The sequence below is a fragment of the Eschscholzia californica genome, unplaced genomic scaffold, assembly GCF_041429995.1.
Source record: "Eschscholzia californica isolate CP2 unplaced genomic scaffold, dmEscCali1.0.p SCAF_5, whole genome shotgun sequence".
Taxonomy (NCBI): Eukaryota; Viridiplantae; Streptophyta; class Magnoliopsida; order Ranunculales; family Papaveraceae; genus Eschscholzia; species Eschscholzia californica.
The window spans coordinates 12,366,646-12,388,851 of record NW_028238472.1 but is presented as its reverse complement, the minus strand read 5'-3'; the positions used below and the strand labels follow the sequence as shown (position 1 = coordinate 12,388,851).

Sequence of the window (22,206 nt, the reverse complement as noted above, 5' to 3'; positions counted from 1 at the left end):
TCTAGCATGTTCTTGATTCTTCCAGAATGTTCCACCATACTCCAGAGTTCTCCATAAGATTCCAGAAGTTTCCGGATTGTCCCGTCCTCTAGAATATTCTAGAGTCCTCCACCTAGGAAGGAAAGGGTCACATGGGCACATAATTTGGGCTGATTCGTGGGCCCAAATTTTGCCCCGTGACAGTGTGCTAGGTGCTAACCCTTCAGCTACCTCCAAGGGAAATGACTGACTTTTCTGGTTGAAAAGTTGTTTTCGAGTGAGGAATTAAAATTTGTGCCTCAAACTGGAGCGTACAAATGTACCGCCACTTTTCGGGAAACATGGCCCGCATAAGATTCAACAAACAAATTCCTTAACAAAGATCTAACGGTCTAAAAAATAACCGGTCATCTTTCCCGTTAATTCAAAGATCATTTTTCACTAATCAAATTTTGTCCAAAAACCCACCAGAAAAACCTGCTTTCTGTTGACCTAATCTTCTTTCTCTCTCTAGATTTCTTTGTTTAGCGAAGAAGAGAAAGAAAAGAAAAGAAATGGAGGTACAGTGGTTATTAGTTTGCCATGGATTCATCACTTTACTGGTTGTTGTTTCGTTTCTCTGTGGACAGTGGCCAATCTTTCAGGGGACTTTCATCGAACGTATTCATTACTTTCTCACTGTTGGTGCCTATGATTATTTCCTGTACTATTTCTCTCTCTATCTTCAAATTTCTTTTGTGATTGATTGATTCAATTATACTGTTTCCTGAATCTGAAACTAATTTTGTTTTTGTGGGTAGGCGATTTATGTTGGCAGTGTTTGGTTCCAGATGCAAAAATGCAATTCTTTCTGTTGAGTATTTTTGTTGTGATCGACCAAATCCAATTTTGCAGGTTCATTTTTTAATCATTATCTTGATTTTGTAGATACCCATCTTGAATCATAGAGATTTCTTTCGATCTGATTTGTACCCACTTTAGATTCTGATTTTAGTTCTCTAAAAGGTTTGATTTTGTACTTTGAAAACTCATAAAGTTGATGCCTTTATTTTGGTTTATATTCATTTTAGGAAATGAATCACAATTGAGTATTGGGTTATGAAATTCTATCATATCTTATATTTTGTTATGAAAGTGAAACTGTGAAGTTTAGGGGTTTGATAAATTATACTCCCTTTGTGGGGATTTTGGGCTACTACCATGATTATAAATTTCGTATTTAAACTTAATGAAGTGGGTTCTAAGATTTTATACCTACCTCACTCTGGAATAGTGAGATTGGAAAATGTGATTCTGTACTTAGATGAGGTGATGGTCTTGGGAAAGATCGGATATTGATATGAAACAGGAATTGTTTAAGATCGATCATTTGATTGTGTGTTAGCATTTTAGGAATGACGGTCCTCTACTTCTATGACCTCTTGTACACGGATACTTTTTATTGTGACATGAGTAAAGTATCTAACAAGTACAATAATTCAAATAAAACTACTATCTATGTGGTCCTTTATTTTGTTGTTTCTTCGTTTACGATTGTGCATTTTAAGCACTTGATTTATTGGGTTCTCCATTTCTTTCTTGCAGTTATTATACCTGGCAATAATCGGAGGAACATATTATTTTGTTGCAACTTCCTCCTTTAGTTATATTCCTGGTTATTATATCTCCGAAGTTCACAGGTATCATAGAAGATACGAATGCATAATCCCCCCACCCAGACCCACACTCTCTCTCCCTCTCTCAATTCCATGATGATGACCAGTTAGCTGTGAAATTCTCTTGTAGGTACACAAGCTTCTTGGCAGTTGGTGTTGGTATTGTACTCTTTCTATTGACTAGCTTTTCTGATCCAGGAACTGTGAAAGCCGATAACGTTAGTCAATACCTCTCTGCTTATCCTTATGACAATATAATATTTTCAGAGAAAGAGTGCAAGACTTGCAAGATTACGAAGTGCGTATTATTACTTGTGTAGTTAAAGAGTTCTTAGCATTTGTTATATTTACCCCTTATGTGAGCTCTTTTCTTATTCAGACCAGCTAGGTCGAAGCACTGCAGCATATGTGATCGATGTGTTGCTAGATTTGACCACCATTGTGGATGGATGGTCAGTTTCATGTCCTATCTTCTTTTTTGTTAGTTTTGTTTTCTTTTAGTTTTGGTTTATATGTCCTACTTCTACTCCACTAACTTGTTGAGTACTTCAGAATAATTGCATTGGGGAGAAGAATACTCGCTATTTTATGGCTTTCCTACTCTGGTAAGTCCCCATTAAGCATCTAAATTTGTACACTTTATTCATCAAATTAGAGACAAACATAGCCTGAGATGTAGTTCTACAACTATATCACATAGTTGTGCATCTATGATCTGACCATAGTTATTGATAATTTGATCTACAAATATCAAAGTCAGAGTATAGTTGCTTTGGTGCTTGAACAATCTGTTGGTCCCAAATTTTATCCGCTGATTGAATTGTAGATTTTATGCATGTAATTCTGTTTTCACACCACCCATTTTTACTGCTTCTTTTGCAGGCATTTCCTTCTTTGTTTGTACGGAGCAACTGCTGTCGGGTTGATACTTGCCGGTCAACTAAAAGAGTTCAAGGTTTTATATATACTGAAAGGTAAAGAGAATTTTCCTTTTGAGCAATTCATCTGTCGACGGATGAGTTGCCCACGAGCATAAACTCACATGTCTTTATTTCTCTATTGCAGTTTATTACGGCCTCGAGGATTCGTTCTACAGCTTAGCTCCCCATGTTGTGCAAGTGAGGACATATTCATTAAATTATGTTTTATATGCTCTATTTCCTTAATCATTATTGAGTTTGCCTCTGTTGCTTATATTATCTCTCACTAAATGATGCATTGATCTATAACAGTGGCTCTTGGGTTCATATAACACGCAAATACTTCTGATGGTCTTCTTAGGTGTCGTTTCTCTACTACTTGCTGGCTTCTTCGGGTATCACGCCAAGCTATGTCTTACAAACACCACAACAAATGAGGTATGGGTTCTTATTGCTTTACTTGATGGAGTGGTCTCAACTCTCAAGTGTACTATATTTTTTTCCGCAAATATTTCGCACTGGATGCCCTTGAGTGCTAACTGAGTTCTTGATACTGTCCTTGTGTTTTGCCACCTAACCCCAAGCCCAATGACTATATGGTTTTCTTTTGCTGATGCTCCACAAGCCCCCTCCGGAAGGTCTCTTCCTTTACTAAGCTTGAACACCTAAACTAGTCTCTGGTGCTCCCCAAGCTAAATGAAACATTGCATTCCCACACCCTCAGAGGGGAGTCTTCCTTGGCTCCGATACCATCTGCAATAACCCAAACCCCAACAGTTATTGATATTGTTCCTGCTTTTCCAACCGATTCCCAATGGGGTCAGGTTTTAGTTCCTGGTAAATGCACTAGAAGCCCAATCAAAAGGCCTCCCACCACTTACGAAGCCTGAGCTTGCACTTATGACCCGATCTCTAGATGCTTCCCTAAGTGATGTAAGATAGTAAATTTGTTGGTCCATAAGACCCCACTGATCAGATGGAGTTAATAATGCCTTGGTCAACAAAATCGAATCAAATTTTTTTTTTTCACATCTTGGAAGTTTGTGCTGCAGACATTCAAGTGGCAAGACTATATTAACTGGAAGCAGAAAATAAATGAAGCAAGGGCAAGTGCTGTAGCTCTGAGGGCAAGTATCGACGGGATGACTGGAGAGACCAAGCCACCGGAAAGCAAATGGAGGGCCTTTTTCCGTAAGTCTCCATTAGAAGACGTAGAAATAGTTGTTAAGGATAATATATACAGTAAAGGAATCTTCAGTAATCTTAATGAAATTGTGTTTCCATTGTCGACAAGACGATCATTTTCAGCCAACAAATCAGATTGATATTCTATTAACGGCTACTGATTTCTGCTTGTTCTTTGCTCACTTATTCATATGACCTTTTCCTGTATAATGTCATCTGTAAAAATAGCCCTGGGTCGGATTTGTGCTCTAGAAAGCTAGGTCACCAAGAAAAGTAAAGAAAAACAAAGATCACATGAATATGCAGTCAGAGAGACAGAGAGAGACAGAGAGAAGGATAGGCCTTTTGTGGTGTTCTCTTCGTGGTCTTTGTGAAGTTGGCAAACAATGAAATAATGAACTATAGATGAGTTGTTACATTTGGTAATGTGGGTGGACTTGTTCTAAATACATGTTTCCTGCATCGCTCGAAAATACTATCGTATATCAGATCAAATTGAACACCCGCTCTCTCTCGATTTACAATAAAACTTATATGATCAGCTTCCACAATCTTGTAGTACCAAATTCCTGGTTGCAGAGGATGACAATCCGAATCCTTAACCACGAAATGGCACGGATGTTCAGTCGGAAGATGAGGATGTGTCATTGATATAGTATTCATCGCTCCGTCATTATCTTCCCAATCTTCATCTCTGCACATTTTAGTCACAGATGCAAATATTTCAGAGAAACTCCATTAATAACAAGCACCAGAGAATCAGCAAAAGGAAAACTAGAACCTTGTAATGCAAAAGCGTCGAAATCACTCACCTATATCCTTTATAAGGATGAGAAACATCAGGAGGATGCCTCCATTGACTCATCTGCAAAACCCTGATGAATAACATTGGATGAATCCCTAATATGCTTGAAGGAACTGTGATATTCATGAATTTCTTAGTCCTTTTGGTTGCATAACTAAAGTAGAATGTATTTGGAAATGTTTTGATATGTGAATTCTGTTCGATTGATCCTTGAATTGTAAGATCAGGTAGAATCCAATCGCCCGAGGCGAAAGGACCCGAGTTTCCCATTAAACAATCAACCAGACCCATGATCCCGACTTTCTTCCACGACATATTAAAATGATCGAACCCGAAATTGTAGTAAGCTTTCAGCCATGGAATATCAAACCAATCATATATTATAACTCCTAATCTACATAATTGAAGTAAACATATAGGCTTCATTGACCTTCCATCTTCAGGTCTCATCCCATCTAAGTAGGTTCTAGTTGTCCCATTGAAAGCTCCTGATAATGAAGTTATGCTTAATACCCAATTCTCAGATGTATTATCATACCCATCAAAAACCTGAAATTGATTAAGAATGAGATACCCAATTCCATCAACCAAAGTTTAATCTCTTCTAGCTCTTAAAAACTAGGGTTAAAAAACCAACCTTGTCTGCTAACATTTGCTGTAAAACCCTAACCACCTGAGCTCCTGCTGAATGTCCTACAAAATGAATTGGATGATCTTCATCCCATTCAGGGTAATGCCCTGAATTTCAATCAAAATCAGTAACCCAAACAGGAGAAAATCAAAATTTTAACATAATCTTGAGATGATATTAGTGGTTTAAGCAATTCAAATTTGCAATAAAAATGAATCTTCAAACCTTGCTCATAAACCCTTCCAAACTGTGAATGCCCACAACTTTTGCTGTGTTCTTCTCCATAATCCACTTGCCCTCCTTTCAAGTAATAAAACAACTCACAAGCCCTGAAATCTACTACCCATTAGAGAGAGAGAGAGAGAGAACCAGAGAGATATATATATATAGAGAGAGAGAGAGAACCAAAGAAAGAAAACCCACCTGTCATAAATGCTGGTTAAGGAACCCAAATCTGGAACAAGAACTCTTTCATCTTTCTTCTCTGCCCCAGCAAAATAAGACAAACAACCCAATCTCTGCATATAATCAAATAACAATCTCCATTAATGGAAAGTAAAGAGGGGGAAAATGAAGAAAAGAGATAAAACCCCATATGATGAAAATCAAAAGTAAAAGCACAAACCCCTTTGCCAAATCCAAAAATCCCATGAACTAAAACAATTGGAGGTAACCCATTTGAATCTTTTCTAGTTTCTTCAGGTTCTTCATCTAATCCAACACTCACATTTGGTCTTAAACATTCATTTATTAATTGTGAAAGATCTGATGCCACAGCTGTACTAAAAATGTAAAACCCATACAATAAATGTACCACAGAACTCACATAAAGCTCTGATAATTGAAGCACCATTACCCACAATCTTATCATCTTAAAAACCTAGCTACTTTCTCTCTCTCTCTAAGTTTTTCCTATTTAACCAGATCAAATAAAACAGAGCACGCCCCTTCTTTCTTTCAGACTCAAAACAGAAGAGGCTTCTTTCAACAAAAATCTCTCAATTTTTATCCAAATTTCACCATTTCTTCCAATTTTCTTCTCAGAAACATGGTAATGGAAAATGGGGAGTCCCCATTTTTTCTCTGATTGTTATTCTTTAGAACCAATCAGAAGCTCCAATTTAAAGGAAAGTAGGTTGTTGCCATATGTACTCACAACTACCTGTCTTATATTTGATGGAACCATTAATAATGGGACCCATTTCTAAATACCTGATTTGTTTGGATAAATTTTTGAAGATTGATTTGATCAGTCCTACTACTTTCTCACATTTGAGGTTGATTGTTGATCAAGAGTTTCTTCTTTCAAAAAAAAACTAGAGAGGGGAATAATGGTGTGTTGTTATTATGGTTAAACTTGTCAATCAGATCCATCTACTTTCTTTTCGTTACATGGTTAATTATTTGAATTCGATCAACAACTTTTGATTGGAGGGATTACGTTTTCACCTTCCAGATGAAGTGTTCGAGGCACGAAATCATATCCCTTAAAGTATTGAGACCTTAAAAAAATGTTGAAATTTGATTAAGTTAAAATATATGAAAATAACACAAGGATAAAATGAATAATTTTGACAAAAATTAAGGACTTAAAACAAATTGTAACATACTTATTCGGGCTAAATCAACCAGTTAACCACAAATTTAAGTCAACAGTTGGTAGTCCGAGTGATTCCAAGGTGTTGACATAAACATCGGAAATCTCTGAAGGTCCGAGATTTGAATCCCAGAGAAAGTAGAATCTTTGGTTATTTGAACTGAGCTATAGGCCTGGTCATGTTAGAATTTGAGTGGAGCGGGATTCGAGCTTATCGCATCTTTGATGTATCAATGCTAAAATATAACGACAAACTTAGTCGGTTTCCAGAAAAAAAAAACTTACATTATACAAAATTTTGCGTCTATAGGATCATTACTAATAAAGCTTCTAATTCAATTACTTTTTGATTATTCAATTCTATTACTCACCAACCACAACTAATTTTGTTTATTGAATAATTAATATATATGTACATATATATAATTTGTATGAAGGAGGCTGGTGGTATAAGAGGAATGAAGAAAGAGTTATCAACAATATCAAATCTGTGATGAGGAGAGCTGTAAGGATCCATGTCAATGGACTGTCAATTACTAGAAACCAAACTACCCCTTATCCAAACTCATTTTTATATTCATTCTCAAAAAGTTCACTCACATGGAACCATGTGGCTTCTAGTCAAACACTTAATTTTTCCTGATATTATATTCACCTTTTTTTTGTTGAGAACATATTTTATTCACTTTGATCCTCCCAATTAATGTTAGTTTGCTTTCTTGATTGTCATAAAATCTAGGTACGAGTCCCTTTTGAATCTTTGATTGCTGCCCCAATTTTTTTCGTTCACCTTTGTTTTTTTTTTTTTAAAAACAAACATAACATCTATTAAATGTCAATATCGGTTACATGGATGTTATGTAGCAAAAGAGAACAGTTAGGATAACATTTGGTAGTCACAATACCATTCTTCCTAGTACTACAGGCAAAAGAGTTTGCTAGAGCATTTGCCTTCCTATTTACATAAGTAAATTTGATACAATCAAAAGAGGAGATTTGCATTTAGTTTTCATGACATGCTTAGCCGTCCAGTGGATAGAGTTTGGACTGCCATTCAAAAAGTTTGCAACATTAGATGAATCTCCTTCCAAAATGAGTTTCCGAGCTCCATGATTAATAGCCCATTGAACTCCAGCTAGGGCTGCCTTTCCTTCTCCTTCATCAACTGACCTGGAGGTGGTGGTGATGGATTCTTTGATTTCTGATTTTTCCTGTGTAATCAGTTACAATAAAAGCAAGAAAAGAAGATAAGTCTTGAGCCATAAAGGAAACATCATAGTTAATTTTTATGAAGCCAATAGGAGGTGGAGTCCATATGCTTCTATGGGGTTGAGAGTCTGCACTATTGTGTCTCACCAAGTGAGCCTGTTGAGAGATGTAACTTTGTGTTGTATGTATCAGATTTGATATGTTCAATGGGATACCATTAAAAACAATGTTACACCTGTGCTTCCAAGTGTGCCACATTGAGATTGCAGCAAGTTCTATTTGAGTAAGATGACAATCTTGATCTGCCTCTGAAGTAAGATTATATATGTGGAAGAACCAGTCCGAGAAGTTTGATATATTAGTATCATTGATGTTAATCTTAGTGAGAGACTTAATCACTTCTCTAACCACAGGATAGGCTTGCAGGAAATGATGTTGAGATTCCTCTTCCAAGTTACAAAGGGGACAAATAGAAGATAATTGAGGGATGTATTTGGAGATCTTCAAATTCAGAGGGAGGATGTCATGAGCAAGCTTTCACCTTTGTGAACATTTCTTTCATATCTTTGGGTATTTGTATTATTTTCTAACTTCACCTTAATATGTTCAACAAAAAAAAACTTCACCTTAATTTCAACTAGTAAAAGGGCCTCTAACTCAATCGAGTGACAGCATTTCCGTTTGAATCCTTTCTAAGTTAATTGATATAACGTTTATTTTTGTAGAACTTCAATCGTATAATCAAAACAAAGATCATTAAAAAGTTTTTACAAGTTAGATTACAAATTTTAATACATTGTTAAAATATCTTATCCTATAACTTAAGATTTGATTAAAAATTGCAATTTGTTGAAGCTGAACAATAATTACTGACACCAAATCAAATCTCATTGGGTGTGATAAGACTATTTATTTCTCAAATTGTAAGTTTGAGATTTCATATGAATTTTATGATTATTGTAAACCTATATATTGGAAAGAAGATGCAATTCTTTAATGTATGTTATTAGAGCAGGGAAGTCCACCAATTCTATCATTTGGGATGATCAAGTCGCCCAATTAAGTGTTAAAAAGCTTCTCTACTAAAGTTAGAGCCCTCCCCACTCCCCTCTTTGCCATCCCTTTTTTGGAAGTAAAAAGGATTACAAATTATTTTTATCTGCGTTCGAGTTCAAGAGTCATTATATTAGATCACCATGAATTGAATATACACTATAATCACCTTCATCTAAGACATTTGGATTCTAAAGACCATGTTAAGACTTCTTAGGCCATCATATCTTCTATCTTTATTTTATTTGTGTTTTAATTACATGAGATAAATTATGGGCAAACTACTCCCATCAAAATTTGATCCCAGGACTTACGAGAAATGACTGATCATTGCAGTAAAGGGTGGTGGAAAACATTCTTTTTACCATTTTGTTCGAATTTTTTTAACAGAGTCACCTCATATACTGAACCTATTTCTATATCAGCCCAGAAACCCAATGTTTCCTCTAATTGTGCGATCATGTATGTTGAGCCTATATATTTCGAGAATAAAAAATGATAAATTCTTTATACACTTATTGGTTCTACCGTCCGTACTCACATTTACAACCCATTTACTTAAATCTAGTTTTACTCTCGTACACTCACATTTCAAATATACAAAAAAAATTTGTTGTGGCCACCACTTCTAATATGACCTTCAACTGACACCACCTCCGATCACCACCACCATTTTCTCTCTCCTCACCTTATCTTCTTTTTCTCCATCACATCCAACCGCCACCATTTGTTCCTTCAGATCTCTCCTTACCTACATACTCATCATTTCTGGATCACCACTTACTACTATCTTCTTTTAATTTATCTATGATGGCATCTGTTAAGTACTAATTCTTTTTTTAAACTTTAGATTTGTTAATCACGGATCATCCCATTCGTATGAGACCGGGTTCCGGCAACGAAATTCTTCTTTTCGCAGGAACTTAGAGAAAAAGAGAAACATGGCGGCAGTGGCGGTGATGGGAGTGGTGGTGAGTGTGAGTAAATATTGACTTGGGCAAAGTACTATGACAATGTAAAGTTAAGACCGATGTCAATAAGTATGTTTTGCGAAGAAAATATCGAAAATGATTTGTCTAGAACAGGAACTTCATGAAAGTTTAAAAAATGCCATATCCCAAAAACGTACGCATCAAGCAAACTTCGTAATGCATGCTTGAAAAAAGTATATCCAGCAAAATATACTTTTGGCTACTCTCAAACGATTTGAAGAATCTCATTCAAAACCAGATAAGAAATCAAAAGTATGTTTTGCGAAGAAAATATCGAAAATGATTTGTCTAGAACAGGAACTTCATGAAAGTTTAAAAAATGCCATATCCCAAAAACGTACGCATCAAGCAAACTTCGTAATGCATGCTTGAAAAAAAGTATATCCAGCAAAATATACTTTTGGCTACTCTCAAACGATTTGAAGAATCTCATTCAAAACCAGATAAGAAATCAATGCACAATATTTATATCTAACAATACTAGAAATACATAAATAAATTTGTGAAATTGCACTGTAAATGTCCAGATGTAATGAAATCATTTGAAGAATCGTTACAAAATATGATGAAGTGTGACAAAATGATAGATATGTGTAACACAATGTATCTTTGCTCAAAATTCCAACTATTTTTTATCGAACAAAACCAAAAATGGCTTGAGTGTGATCTGATATTTGTGATTGTTATCCTATGGTCACTTACGTGCAACGTCTATACTGAAAACCACCATTTTGAAAAATGCATTCACATTTGACTAAATGTAATAGAATATATGGATGTCTGTAACATACACATATATAGGTAAGTAGTCTAGTAGTTTGAATTGAGAAAAGTATGAAATGACAGGAGTTGTGATACTTACCCTTTAAACAATTACATATATCTATGTTATGAAAACGCCAATTACGAAAATGCATTGACGAAATGTGATAGAATATACGGATATTAGTAGCAGGATGTATGTTTTGCTTGAAAGTCTAGTACATTGGATTAAGCAAAACTACAAATAATTTTAGTACTCTAATATTTATCTTTGCTTCGAAAACAAGTTGTCAGGAAGGGTCATATCCCACGACTGAGAGTTATGGCAGAAATAAAATATTGATATAGTACGAATTTGTCAAATTTGAAGAGTGCCACAAAGGAAATAAGGAAATGCATTTGGTAGTTTAGGATTTGTGAAATGCAGTATGTTTCCTTGTTCAACTCAAATAAAGAAAAGTGCATTATTATCTCACTAAAACAAAACTGAACACAAATGGTGTTTGTTCAACAAAAAAAAAAAGAACACAAATGGTGTTCTTCACAAAGAAACAACATATCAGGCAAATAAAGTTTAAATATAAAAAAGAAAAAAAAATCAAAACCCACTAATGGTGGTACAAAGCAAAGTTTAATCGTGAAAAAGAAATTTATTAATGGAATTTTTCTTCGCTGATTTCGGTTGAGATGGAAAGATGCAACTTAGGCAAAGTTTTAGCAAATTTTTCTCAGAAACACTAAGAGATATGAGTTGTGCTAAGAGGGAGTAGTGGAGAGCAAAAGTGATTCGAGAGACGCAGAAGAAGGAGAAGGGTTAACTTGTATATGTTGGAGAGTGAAAGAGGTTAGAGATATGAAAATGTTAAGGCGTGTTACTTGAAAGGTAAGTGTGTTGGAAAAAATTTGTTCGGGAAATGAAATAGGGCTGTTTTGGACTGAATTTTTCTCCACTTGGTTAAAATCGGTAACCTACCAAAAGGACCTAATTTGGATACATGTCCAACATTGGGCCTTAGACACTATTTCCATTTATTTTGGGCCTGAAGCCCTGGATATAAAAAGTCGGATGTGGACCACTTGTTAACAAAATAAAATGGCCTCGTTATTGGTTAGAGTGTCGTTTAGTCGAGATATGTTTCTAATTACTATGTTATGGGCACCACTTAAATCAAATTCTTTTTTCTCGTTGAGGCGACCTCTAAAATAGGTGTGGTCCAAAGTGAGGTTTTGCTTGCTTCGGGTCAGGACCACTCCTGCCTAGGGGTGGGAAACGGGCCGGGCTCGGGCACCCATGGGCACTAATGTCCGGGCTCGGGCGTTTCGGGTAACACTACTCAATGCACATTGTACCAAACTGGCGGGCTCGGGCCGGGCATAAACTTAATTCTCTTGCACAAAGCCCGCCATGTGCACTAGCCCGTGGCGGGTAGTTCGGGCTATGGTCGGGCCGGGTTCCGGGTCCACTCATTACAAAAAAAAGTATAGCTTTTAAGTCAAAATTTCACACTCTACTGCCACTTTACAAATCTAAAGAAAAATCTATACAGGTACACAAATTTTATACAAGTGTGGTTCACAATTAATATAACATAATCTAACATAGAATATTATGGTAAAACTAATGATATTATACAAACACTAAATCTAAAGAACAATAGTACAATACCACTGTATAAATCTAAAGAGTACAAGAAGAGGACGAGAGAAGAAAAGAGAGTTCGATTAAAGAAAATGTTACAATGAAGACTCGTGATAGAAAATAAAATTTTATATGTAAAAATTGCATCTTTCGATCTTCGCTCTTCTATGAACCAACAATTCTACGAAGTTCATCTTCTTTCTTCTGGACATGCATAATGGAGATTAAATAATACATTCTCATGAAATCAAAGATAAGAGAAATTGGTAGTTGACAAATAAAGTCATTCAATCTCTTTTTATACCTCTCCTTGTCTCACTATCTTTCTTTCTCTAGCACTCTCTCTATCTCTATCTCTCATACAGTAGATACACAAGGGATTGGGAGTGAGAATGGGAGCGGCAGTGGCTATTAAGATTTGGAGAAAGTGAGGGTTAATGTCTTATTTATAGGCATTAACCCACAACCTAAACCCAACAAGGGGGATTGAAGACTTTTGCTTTCCTGACCGTTAGATTTATACATGTGGATCTAATTTAGGTGGTGCCTATAGACGGGCTTCATACTCGGGCTTAACAGACGGGTTAGACACTCGGGTAAGTGTTTTCTAAAGGAAGCCCAAGCCCGCCCACTATCAGAAGGCGGGCCGGGCGTGCACTACCCATGTCGGGCTTCGGGCTGGACGTTTATTAGACGAACTCGGGCGTTTCGGATCGGCTTTCGGGCTTTCGGGCAGAATTCCCACCCTTACTCCTGCCAATGCCAAGTTGTTAATTTTGTGCATCAGAAAATCATTGTTCCTTTGATGGGACAAAACTAAGAGCACGTGAAACTAAAACATTAGCAAATTAATACTAGAATTAAACACAAAATTGTGGCATTCATCTTCTTTTAGATTATATTTTGGCAGGGTAGAATGTGAGTCAAAAGAGACAGTGTGAAAACTAAGTTTCTCCATCACTAGCATTTATAAAATTTGTTCTGCTAGATCCAAATTTCATATTGAATTTTTCTGTCTAGACAATGAGGTTGGCTAACACTTTCTACCTAGACAATGATGTTCACCCCATATAGTTATTAGTGGCATCTCTCCATCTCATTTTTTTTCTGTCTAGACAATGGGCTCCACTTACTGATTCTAATTTGGACTTGAATTGAATTATAAATATTTATTGTATTTCTAAAGTTGATGACATTTGTGGCATCTTGCCACTTCCTACCATAAGCTTAACATGTCCATTGATCATTTTTTCTAGGTGCTTCTTTCACTTAATTAGTTTAGTGGCATTGCCAAATTATGATAAACCTAATAATTTAAGTCATCAAATGAAAGAGTACTGAGTGGTTTCTCACTGTCTTGAGTCATCACTGGTCAAGGTGTAACCACAAAAATTGTTCCACTTGTCCATTGTTGATTTTGCTATATCTTATACTAATCATTTGTGGTGCAACATTTGGCAATCCTTGGCCCTCATACGAAAGAAGAGCCCCACCACTACCTAGTCGGGAACCCATGACCTTCTTTTTTCTGTTGAAATCCATGACCTTTATCAACTTTAGGTAGTATTTTATGGAGAGGATAAATCTAAGGCCCAAAAAAGGAGCCCAAATACCAAATCCAACCCAATAGGGAATAATATCTCAAAAAAAACCCAAAAAGTGATGTTACCTTCCTATCCTCCCAAAAGAAATGCTTACCTCTTATGTCCCTCACCCATTTCCCTCTCAAACGTACTTGTGTCAGCCAACCCATGCCTCTCTCTTTCTCTCTCTAGACTCTTCTCCCTCAAAACACTCTCTCTCTCTACAATAGATTAGACACTATAACCCTCATTTTCTCTCTTCCATCCAAACATTTTTCTTTCTCTCTCTCTCTCTCTCTTTCTCTCTCTCTCGCTCAAACGGAAAGATTTCCGACCATTTACTCTCTCAACCGAAGCGTTTCCGGCTACTCTCTCTCTATCTTGCTCAAACGAAACGATTTCCGGCCATTTACTCTCTCAACCCAAGCGTTTCCGGCTACTTTCTCTCTCTATTAAACCTTCAAAAGCAACTTGATCCTCTCATCTCTCTCTCTATTTCGCTCTCTTTCAACAAATCGGCTTCTTCTCTCTCTTCTTCGAGCATCATCAAACCTAATTTTTGTTCGGCATAACACACAGGTACGACTATGTTCTTCCTCAAAATCTTCTTCCTATCTCTGATCTTGGTCAAGTTTTAGGGTTTTTGGTGGTGAAATTATGAGTTTGTTTTGACATTTTGGGTTGTTTTAAAAAAAATTAGGGTTTTGTTTCACACCTTTAGTACTTTGATTCTGATTTTTGGGGTTTAACTTGCTCTTAAGTTGTTCTTCGTGATTGTTGAAAACATTTTGGTTTGTGATAAAACATTTAAGGATTTTGTTTGATTTCGGAATCATGCATCTTCACAGAAGGTAATTTTGGGGTTTATGGTTCTTCATCAAGTTTTTAGGTTAGGTTTGTTGATGAAATTATGGGTTTGTTGTTTGGGTTGTACTTTGTTTTCGATTTTTGGTTGTTTGTCATTGTTGATGAAATGAATGGTTTGTTTTAGAATTCTGGGTTCTGTTAAAGAAATTAGGGTTATGTTGAGACATTTTGGATTCTGTTCTTGGTAAATATTGGAGACATTTTGTTTTTTTTTTATAAAAAATTTGGTTGGATGTTGATGCATTTGGTGGTTTTTACCCCTGAAACTTGATACGATGTAACATTTTGGGTTGTGTAGAAACATTTTTAGTTTGTTTCAAACATGTGGGGGTATCTTACAAACATTTCAATTTGTGTAGAAAACATATAAAAGATAGTGAAGAGCCGACCACCGCTGGGCCTAGTAAAAAAGGCAAGAAAATGATGAATGTGACATCATCACAGACAAAGGTATGATATTCTATAAATATTTTAAACAATTTTTAAGCATTTTACATAATTTCGAGACATTATGGAGTTTGTCCTCTCAGTATTGTTTGTGGTCTCGCATTTCGTATAATGTTTTGGCATAATTGCTAGTGTGTTGTCATTCTGTAAAATGTTGCTTCACTTATTCCTACTCTTATTCCTAGGGTTTTGTGAAAAGTTCTGAAAACCATTGGCATCAGCTTACAGTGTTGTAGCATTTGTAGCGTGTTAGAACTTTTCGCTGAATGATCAAACATATCTATTACTGTGTGTTTGAAGCATCGATCTGCGACATCCAAATCAAAAGAGCATATGGTGGAGGCTCAACGTACAGAGCCAATGGAGCAAAAGAAGAAAAATTCTTTAAATTACAAATGTAATTTGAAAGCAGTTCACAAGGTAGCTAGGGACAATTTGGAATCATTTGTAGTCCAGTTTTTGTTCTCTGGAATGTTGATGAAATGAATGGTTTGTGTTAACATTTTGGGTTGTGTTCCAGAAATTAGGGTTATGTTGAGACATTTAGTACTTTGTTTATGATTTTTGGAAATTTTACTTGATTATTACAGTGATGTTATTGGTCAATGTAGCAGACAATTTGATTTATGTTTTAACATTTAGTGGGGTGTTGATGGATTTTGTGGTTATTAATGAATAAAAATTGATATGTTTTTTACATTTTGGGTTGTATAGAAACATTTTGGTTTTGTTATCAACATTTTGTGGTCTCTTACAAACATATCATTTTGTGCAAACATTTAAAAAGGAGAAGCAACAGCAGCAAGACAATAGGCTGTACAAAGATCTAGCTCTAGAAAGAGGGCTAGTGAAGAGACAACAACTGCAGGGCCGAGTAAAAATTGCAAAAAAAATATTAAAGGTGACTGAATCACATACCAAGGTAAGATGCATTCCTAAACATTTTGCATAATGTTTAGGAATGCATACGAAATGACATAAGGTTCTGTGAAAAAAGTTAAAATTTGGGGAAAACAGTTGCATCAGATTTTTGAAATGTCCTCTCATTATTGATTGTGGTTTAGCATTAAGTATAATGTTTTCGCATTATTGGTAGTGTCCCGGCATTTTGGAAAATGTTGTCTACATTATTCCTGGGGTTCTGTGTATTGTTATGGAAACCAGTGGCATCAGTTTTTTTGTACACAATTTGCAAAATGATCTCGCATTAATGACAATGTTCTAGCATTGTAAATAATGTTTAAAGGTGAGTGAATCACAGACCAAGGTAAAAATGCATTCCTAAACATTTTGCATAATGTTTAGGAATGCATACGAAATGACATAAGATTCTGTGAAAAAAGTTAAAATTTGGGGAAAACAGTTGCATCAGATTTTTCCAAAATGACAGCTCATTATTGATTGTGGTCTAGCATTAAGTATAATGTTTTTGCATTATTGGTAGTGTCCCAGCATTTTGGAAAATGTTGTCTACATTATTCCTAGGGTTCTGTGTATTGTTATGGAAACCAGTGGCATCAGTCTTTTGGTACACAATTTTCAAAATGATCTAGCATTAATGACAGTGTTCTAGCATTGTAAATAATGTTTAGGGGTGCAAGGTAATAACAACAATTGTTTCTCAAACAATTCGAATAATGTGAGAACATTATGGATAATGTTGGCACATTATCGATAATGTTTAAGAATTGTAGAAATTGTTCCTCGAGCATTATGTATAATGTAGCACGCAAGTTACCTAATCTTCATCCATTTCAGAATATATTTGTACATTAGTGGTGGTGGTATGGCATTTTACAGATTGTTTGCATAAGTCTGAAAGTGTTTGCAAGTAATATATAGAAATACTAACATATGTATTACTGTGATTTTGAAGCATCGGGCGGTGTCATCAATATTGAAGGAAAACACAAGATTGTGGAGATTAAACCTGAATTGAAAGTGTGGTTGATATTTTGTGCTTTGGGGAAAGAAGTTTTAAGCAATAGTGAAGTTGTTTTTGAGAAACGGTGTTATGTTCACATTCGTAAACCCGCAACGACTTCAATTTTGCTTAGAGGACAAACAAAAAATGATTGTTAAATTATTTTGTGTGGTATTGTACTGTTTTTGTTTGTTGTGGGATCTTGATGTTGAAAGAATATGAAGTACATTTGTTTAATATATTATTTTTGTTCTTCAAAATATATGAGATGAATGGACATTATACAGAATGTTTAGTTTGTTTGGGTAGTGCCCAGACAATTTAACAAATGTTAAGGCAAATTTGGAAATGTTACACAACGGCGGAGTATGTCCGTTTCAAAATCAAAAGTTCTCTCGTCAGCGGAGAAGTGTAGGTATTTTAAATTGAATTCTGCTTTGCAATTTAACAAATGTTAGGGCACTGCTTAAAATGCTTAGAAAACGTTAGGCTGATCTGAACATCTTTAATACAAAATTGTGGTGAACATTTTTCAAAATGTTCACACATCCTTTAAAATGTTAACACAAATTGTAAAGTGTTTTTAACAAAACGAGAACCAGTTGCTACTGTTAACATAACTGTACGGAATAGTGTTAACACATCCCGTAAAATGTTTGGACAAACTGTAAAGTGTTGCTTACAAAACGAGAAGTGGTTGTTAATATTAACAAATCTGTACGGAACAACAAAGAAAACACCATGAAAATACCCTAAAACCAAGAACAACCTCACTAATGGAGCTTCAAATAAGTAGATCTACAAATCTATATATTTAACTCTCTACAAACTATGAAAACACCATGAAAACACCATGAAAACAAGATTTGAAGTTTTTTTTAACCTCCATTAAAGAAGATGATGAATGAAGGTGATGACTGAACCACGAAAACGTGAAAAGGGTTATCTCTCTCGGTCTCGGTTTTTTAGAGAAGAAGATGATGAATGAATGAAGGTGGAATAGATTGAAGATGATGAATGAAGGTGGAATAGATGAAGTTTATGTCGGCTTCTATAGTCTACAGAGAAGAAGATGATGAATGAAGGTGGAATAGAATGAAGAGATGGCCGGTGAGGTTCGGGTGAGAAGAGAGAAAAGAGGGTTTGGTGTTGGGAGGTAGAGAGAGAAAGTAAACCCAGATTATGAGAGGAAGAGAGATATTTTGGAGAGAGAAATTTTGGTTTGTAAAGGGAGGGAGTAGTTGGATATATATGGGAGGGCAAAAGAGGGATTAGAAGAAGTCATTAGGTCTTAGAGATACAAGTTGGGAAGGGATGGAGCATAGGGATGTGTATTTGGGTTTGATATGAGTTATTAGTTGATTATTGGGTTTTGGGTGGGATATTAATCCTTGTTGGGTTTTTTTTGGTATTTGGGCCCAAAATTTGGGCCTTTTATCAAAAAATTCTATTTTGTGTACGTAGTTTTTCTCTCCACATCCAAGTTAATTTGATCATAGTTCAACAAAAAAAAAAAAAAGTTAATTTGATCATGGTGTACGGTGTACTTTTTATCTTTTAAGCATCTTCTAAATTAACTCGCTTCACCAAACAGTCACGAAAAACTGTACGTAATAAAAAAGACACATGAAAGAAGTTGAAAAAATGGATCTTGAATCTTGATTTAGTCGGGTGGTAACACTAGGAGTCCGTTTCTTTGGAGACGCTAAGAGAGTCAAGTTGCTGCGTTTTCGAGGTTTTCCTAAAAGCAGACACTTTCCTAGCCCAAAATGTCTTTTCGAGGTCTGAGATTCATTTCACGGTGGAGGTGAAATCCATGATTTATTGACTTGTGTTAAGGGTATGAATAAAGTAATTGTAGGAATGACTTGCATGCCAGTAGCTAGGATGACTTTAAGGGTCTTTATGTGACTTTTAGAGCCCAAAATGTCTTTAATGATGATAGTTACCGAGATTATTCAGTCTATACATTTATTTATGGTGTATCCATATTATATGGAACGTAGTGACTCTTGGAGTCTACATAAAACAATGCAAAGCAAAAAATGTATATCACATAAATTGGTAATGATTAGATTTAATCATCTTTTCACATTTGAGATCGACATGAAATTACATTCATATTCACAGATAACTAGTCACTAAACTACCTTTAACTGCACTATTTTTCATAGATCTGGTGAGTTTTCTAATGATGCCGAAGAGTGGCTTCCGGGTATCGCTCAGATGATGAGGAATCAACGCACTAATAACGAAAGTTTCCTTGTATGATTTGGGGAAACAGATGCCACAAAAAACTTAGAAACTTCTAAAACGCTCAAGCTAGTAGGGTGTTTTTGTAGTTTAATGAATGAATTCAAAAGTCTAAGTTTAGAAGATGAACCCCCCGCCTCATTAGGGCGAACCTTTTATGCTTACACATGATAGGTTGACCGACCATGATAAACGACTGAGATGATGTAATGTTAAGAAACCTGCTTGGATGGACCCACGTGTTGATAGTCGTTAGGATGATAACATCCCATGATTGTGTATCTTCTGACATTGATATATCCTCTTATGATTTGCGTATCGTGTATGGAAAGTGGGTTCATTGTGTTCCTTAGCCTTCTATGTCATTTAGCGTTGTTCATGCTTTTCGTGAAGCTCAGACAGACTGGGCTTGTTTGGTTAATCTCAATGTTCCGGACCTCGGACCAGGTTAAGGCTTAGGTTGGATAAATCTTTGCTTGATTTTACTTTCTTGTTCCTTAAGGCAAGATGGGACTTAAGGCGCCGAGCTGGTTTTCGCAGACCTCCTTTATTGTTGTAGGATCAAGAGTACAGTTCTTACCAGGGCTTATGGTCGACCTCTCGTGTTTGGAGTAAGGTGGCTGAGTTCATTACCGTTTCACCTCCCTCGTGACTTAGACACAGGTCGACTTGAGTACTTTTTGGGCTTTTGTTGATTTCTTGATTTGATCAAAGCTGACAATTATTTGGCTCAACACCTTCGATAAATGACAAGATAAAATTATACATGTTTCAATTCTAGATAATTAGATTTGAAGGTTTCATTCCCATTTAAACCTCATTATCTATGTCAAATTCCAGCGAAGCGAATCAACCTAAGAAGGATTTTCAATCATTTACCTATAAGAGTATATGATTGAACATAAATTAGTTTCTTTCTTTAAGTTAGAAATTTTGGAATCTATAGAACCAACAAAACAGGTTGAATTTCGACTTGCTAAATTTATAAAACATTCATGACTTATCACGTGTTACATGGTAGGAGGACTCATAAGAAAAAGATAAATGCTAGAATTAGAACTAAAAATCTGGAAAAAAACATCCAGGTCTACGTGGTAATTTTGGGAATCAAATTGCATTTAACATCACATTCTCACTTCCAAAGATACCCTCTCTTTGTTATCTTGTTCCTCACTCTAAACCTTTCTCTCTCTCTCTCTCTCTTTCTCTCTCTCTCTCTCTCTCTCTCTCTCTCTCTCTCTCTCTCTCTCTCTTACTTTATGAGAATATTTCTGGAACTTAGATCATCTCCAATGGGAAACTCAATCTCTATCACGTAGAGTGTCACATATGACTTTTTGGAGTTTTTGTTAAAAAACCATCTCCAATGGGACACTTTGTTAGACACTCTATTATGAGGTGGACACATTTATTATAGAGTGTCTAGAGAGAGAAACTCTAAAACTAGAGTGTCTCTTTGAGACTCTGTAAGTGTCACTTTAAAATTTAAACCAATAGAAACCTTTTCTTTTCAACTATTTTTTTCATATTCAATTTAAGAGTGACATGTGTATTAAGTAGAGAAATTTTAGGGATCTCCATTGGAGACCAAAAATTTTTTAGAGTGCCTCTCTGTTGACACTTAGGAAAGAGAATATGTATTTGACACTTGACAACTAGACTTTAGAGTTTTTGTTTAGTTGTCCCATTGAAGATGCTCTTATTTGGAGATTCAATGGCATTTATTAGGGGACCCTCTATTCCCAAAGTACCCTCTTCTCTCTCTTCCTTCTCTCACTAACCATTCTCTCTCGAAACGTTTCTCTGGGTAAACTTTTATTGCGTGTTCTTCTAATTTGCAGTAACTTCTCCTTTCTTTTGTTCTCTCTAAAAAGTTTCTCTTTCTTGATTGCCCCATTTTTCATTGACAATTGGCGGAACACAAACATCCTTTCTCCTTATCTCTCTCCATCCATCTATTTTTAGTTCATCCAATTTTTTTATATTTGCCTCCTGATTACTTTTTTTGTTTCATCGTCTGATTTGATTAGTTTTTTTTTTGCGAAGTCTCAAATGTTGAATTGGTTATAAGAACATGCAAAGTTATGATTTGTTGTGATCATCATCGTACCTATTTTATTTGTTGAACTAGGTAAAAATTTCATGAACATAAATCTCAGGTTGGGGTAGAAGAGATTTCATTAATTGATTGAGAGATTTTTCCTGCTTGATTTTGAGATTTTTCTGATTGACTGTGAGATTTCTTAAAAGGGAGATTTTAGGGTAGAGAGAAGTTAACGAGTGTGAGAAATCATTCGAGCTTTATTTTAAAAAACTAAGTATTATAAATCAAACACTTCATGAACAAAAGAAAATTTTGATAGCTCTAATGTTCTTCGCCAACAAATTTTTTTTCTCTTCACCCAATTTAGAGCTCAATCACAATTATTGTCAAAATGTTCACTATTGTTGATGGTTTAAAGAAGATGAAGAAGTTCCAAAAATAATCTCATAAAGTAAAAAAAAGAGTGAGAGAATGGAAAAAACATCCAGGTCTAGAATTTTCCAAACTCTTTTTTTCTTCATGATTCGACATTCCTATTTTTCTTTTTCTTTTTGCAAACTCGGTTCGAAATCGTTCAAACATGATTTGTGGATCTCGCAAACTTGATTAGAATATCATGCACTTTCGCTTTGTAGTGTGTACATCTAATGAAGAATCCAAT

At 35.5% G+C, this 22,206-nt stretch overlaps 2 protein-coding genes across 2 annotated transcripts; one reads left to right on the top strand and one right to left on the bottom strand.

The window, feature by feature from the left end:
• The first annotated feature begins 208 nt into the window (after positions 1 to 208).
• LOC147537144 (DHHC-type zinc finger family protein) lies at positions 209 to 3,908 on the top strand. Its single transcript, XM_086640890.1, has 10 exons — positions 209 to 682; positions 780 to 873; positions 1,564 to 1,658; positions 1,765 to 1,932; positions 2,014 to 2,086; positions 2,187 to 2,239; positions 2,517 to 2,608; positions 2,700 to 2,752; positions 2,867 to 2,992; positions 3,607 to 3,908. Exons 1-10 carry the CDS (start codon positions 534 to 536, stop codon positions 3,877 to 3,879), a joined length of 1,176 nt encoding a protein of 391 aa, XP_086497016.1. The 5' UTR covers positions 209 to 533; the 3' UTR covers positions 3,880 to 3,908.
• Positions 3,909 to 4,082: 174 nt separating this feature from the next.
• On the bottom strand, positions 4,083 to 6,642 carry LOC147537143 (uncharacterized). The gene is made up of 6 exons (XM_086640889.1): positions 5,801 to 6,642; positions 5,599 to 5,693; positions 5,401 to 5,504; positions 5,182 to 5,282; positions 4,552 to 5,093; positions 4,083 to 4,433 (listed from the first exon to the last, which is right to left on the bottom strand). Exons 1-6 carry the CDS (start codon positions 6,044 to 6,046, stop codon positions 4,139 to 4,141), a joined length of 1,383 nt encoding a protein of 460 aa, XP_086497015.1. The 5' UTR covers positions 6,047 to 6,642; the 3' UTR covers positions 4,083 to 4,138.
• Between the last annotated feature and the right edge of the window lie 15,564 nt (positions 6,643 to 22,206).